This window comes from Dipodomys ordii, unplaced genomic scaffold, assembly GCF_000151885.1.
Source record: "Dipodomys ordii isolate 6190 unplaced genomic scaffold, Dord_2.0 Scaffold246, whole genome shotgun sequence".
Lineage (NCBI taxonomy): Eukaryota > Metazoa > Chordata > Mammalia > Rodentia > Heteromyidae > Dipodomys > Dipodomys ordii.
In genome coordinates this window covers 22,970-26,473 of record NW_012267462.1, presented here as the reverse complement: position 1 = coordinate 26,473, position 3,504 = coordinate 22,970, and the positions used below count along the sequence as shown (strand labels likewise).

The window sequence follows — 3,504 nt, the reverse complement described above, 5'->3', positions numbered from 1 at the left end:
TACAACATGCATAAATAATCAAGAAATCCTATAGTCTGCAGCATGAAGGATAGAATTAGAAAACACCTTGTTAAACAAAATAGTAAAAATAAAGAACATTGTCCATACTGCTTCTCACTCAAGTGAAATTTTAAAAAATAAAATGCATTAGTGATTCTATGGGGCTGACAAGGGCACAGGATCAGAGCAGAGGAGGTTGAACACAGAAGAAAGATGGAAAACTATGATCAATGCACATAATACACATATACTGAGAAACCCAGAATCCCATTAATGGTTACAGATACGTACATTAATAAAAATTAGGCTATCATAAAATAAAGGAATAAAATCTGAAGCAATGAATCCATTCTTTGTTTTAAAGGCAATTCCTGCTTAGAATACTAAGTTATTTATTTTATTATTGCATAAATATCAACTGATGTCACAATTCAGACTCTGGAAGTATTAACTGGCCTTTTCTGACAACATTCTGAGCAGGTGGAGGCAGCAGGAGGAGCAGCTGGGGCAGCCCAGACTCACACTTCGGCTTCCCTGGGAGGTTTCTGTTATGGCTTGTATCACTGTGGGAGGGTAACTATAAGTCTGTTGACAGTAATAACTGGCAACATCTTCAGGCTCCAGGCCACTGATTCTGAGAGTGAACTCTGTCCCAGATTTACTCCCACTGAACCTTGATGGAACTCCAGACTCCAAACTATCTGCACCATAGATCAAGAGTTTAGGAGCTTTCCCTGGTTGCTGCTGGTACCAGGCTAAATAATACCCAATGTCCTCACTGGCCCTGCAAGTGATGGTGGCAGTGTCTCCTAGAGACACAGACAGTGAAGATGGAGACTGGGTCATCTGGATATCACTCTTGGCACCTGGAAGCAGAAACATGAAAACAAATATCCACACTAATTATCAAGTTATAAGAAGGCATCCCTGAAGAGTAAGCATTCTGGATCACACTGAGCTGTGTAAATCCCTAGCATTGTCCTTCTTTACCTGGGAGCCAGAGCAGCAGGATCCCCAGGAGCTGAGCAGGGGTCCTCATGTCCATGCTGTGTGCTGATTTGGACTGACTACTGCCTATTGTGAGCAGCCTATGAAGAAGTCCTGAGCATACTGGGCTGTGCTGTTGGTGCATGCAAATCAGCAGCAGAGTTATACACAGCTGTCCAGCTGCCTCATCTCAGCAACTCTGCAGATTCTGAGTCTCAAGGGAACTAGGTCGGGCAACAGAATAAGTTTTAAACACAGAAGAGAATCACCAAGTTGCTTTCCTGTGATGTGAGCACAACAATGGTAGCTTTGAGGTTCAAAGCTTCTTTTCTTCTTATTTATTTAACTGAGTCAAGACTTCTTCACTGGACTGTTAGTTCCAGGAATTTACAAACAAATTTTGCACAACACAAATTTGGCATTTCTTTATTATTTTTTATCATGAAAATACCTTACAGAGGGGTTACAATTACAATTAAATGTAATGAGTACATTACTTTCAAGCATTGCTGCCTCCTCCTTTGTTTCCCATCCCTTCCAATCCCTTCCCATCTCCCCACACCTTCCACCTCCCACCCCTTGACAAAGTTGTAAAGTTCGATTTTCGACATAATGTCTTGTACATCTCATTGTTGCAGTGGGTCCAACTGTATCCCTATTTAAGCAATTTGTTTTTTCTCTTCTCCTGCCCTGCACATATTATATCAACATCAAATATAGTGAAAACAGGGGTTATACCGTGAGGGAGGGACATACAAAGCAACAAAGAAATCATCTTAAAAATATGAGAACAATAGTAGTAAAAAAAATACATTTGAGTCCTTATCTTGGGGTTCATTTCACCTAACATCAACTTATCTGACAGTTTCTGCTTTTTTTTAAATTTTTATTTATTTTTTATTGTGAAAATACTGTACAGAGGGGTTACAATTACATGGGCAAGATAATGAGTACATTTCTTATCAAGCATTGTAGCCTCCTCCTTTGTTTCCCCTTCCCATCCCTTTCCAGCCTCCCCCAGCCCCCTTACCCCATCCTCCCCCTCCCCCACAAAGTTGTAAAGTTCGTTTTCGACATGACAACTTGTACTTCTCATTGTTGCAACGGGTCCACCTGTATCCGTACTTAAACAACTTGTTTTTACCCTTCCCCTCCACAAATTATACCGACATCAAATACAGTGAAAGCAGGGGTTATACTGTGGGGGAGGGACATACAAAGCAACAAAGAAATAATATTATAAATGCATTAGAAACAAATTCATGAAAGAAAAAAACATTTGAATACATATCTTAGGGTTCATTTTCTTAACATCACCTTATCTGACCTTTTCTGCTTGACTCATACATCTACTAGATATTGCAAATAAGGGAAACCATGGGACCTATGTTTCTTTGGGCTTGGCTTACTTCACTTAATATAACTTTTTTCAAGTCTTTCCATTTCCTAACAAATGGAGCAATGTCATTCTTTCTGATGGAGGCATAGAATTCCATTGTGTATATATACCACATTTTCTTGATCCATTCATCTACTGAGGGACATCTTCGTTTCTGCTTTTATTATACAGAACAGAAAGTTTTACAGTAGCTCTGAATCACTGATAATTTGTATATGTCAACTTTTCCTGTAATGAGTTCAATCCATGGAGGTGGAATAAGTGTAGCTGTTGTATTGATAAGAAAATGCCTGGACTTCTGTACTGTGCTGTTCAGCCTTATTATCTCCTCCATCTCTGAGTTTTTGTCCCAGGTGATCCATACAAGCATGTCCTTTCACAGCCTTTCTCCCTTCATATCTTAACAGCCTTCATAATTTTTACTGACCTAGAATTGTGTATCATTTTATATGTCCATGCTGAAGATCTTCATATTATTCCTTCTGGCTTTTAATCATCTTCACCACAACTACTATGTTCAGAAGCAGAGATAGATTATCCTTGAAAGGTAGGATACACTCAGGTTATCTTGAAGCCAGTTTTGTGGCCTAAACCTACAAATGTCTCCTCTGTTCGGTGGACTCTTCCATTTCCTGAGAGAACACTGTGTTACACATCAATAAAGATATTGGGCCCAAGCAGAGTGAGTATGTTGGAATCTCTGAACAGAGTCTTGATATCAATAGAACATGCAAATGTCATCCATATTGGGAGGAGGCAACATGGGAGAGCTGATTTTCTGTGCAAGTGAGAAATAGCATTGTTGACTCCATTGTAGGTGCTGAGATGGAGTGACCCAAGAGGACATCCATATGTGTTGGATTTGCCTGTGCAGTTGTCAGGGCTCAGGAAGTCACTATTGCATGGGATACAAAGTTGGCTCATCTTATCCATGTTATCACATGCTGAGGAGTGTCTGAACAAATCTGGGGGTGGAACAGGGGGTGTATGATCTAATCATGTTAGTGGCAGTAGCACCAAGAGTTTCATATCACCCAGAAGAGTTGTTGCTCACATGTTTAAATTAATGAGGGAAAATTAGAACCAATATTCGTACTCTTGAGGTAAAAAAAAATATA

At 39.7% G+C, this 3,504-nt stretch overlaps 1 gene segment (V, D, J or C); it reads right to left on the bottom strand.

The window, feature by feature from the left end:
- Positions 1-398: 398 nt before the first annotated feature.
- On the bottom strand, positions 399-1,070 carry LOC106000833. The segment is given in 2 exon segments: positions 399-866; positions 991-1,070. Coding segments are annotated over 2 exon segments (474 nt in total).
- Positions 1,071-3,504: the final 2,434 nt, after the last annotated feature.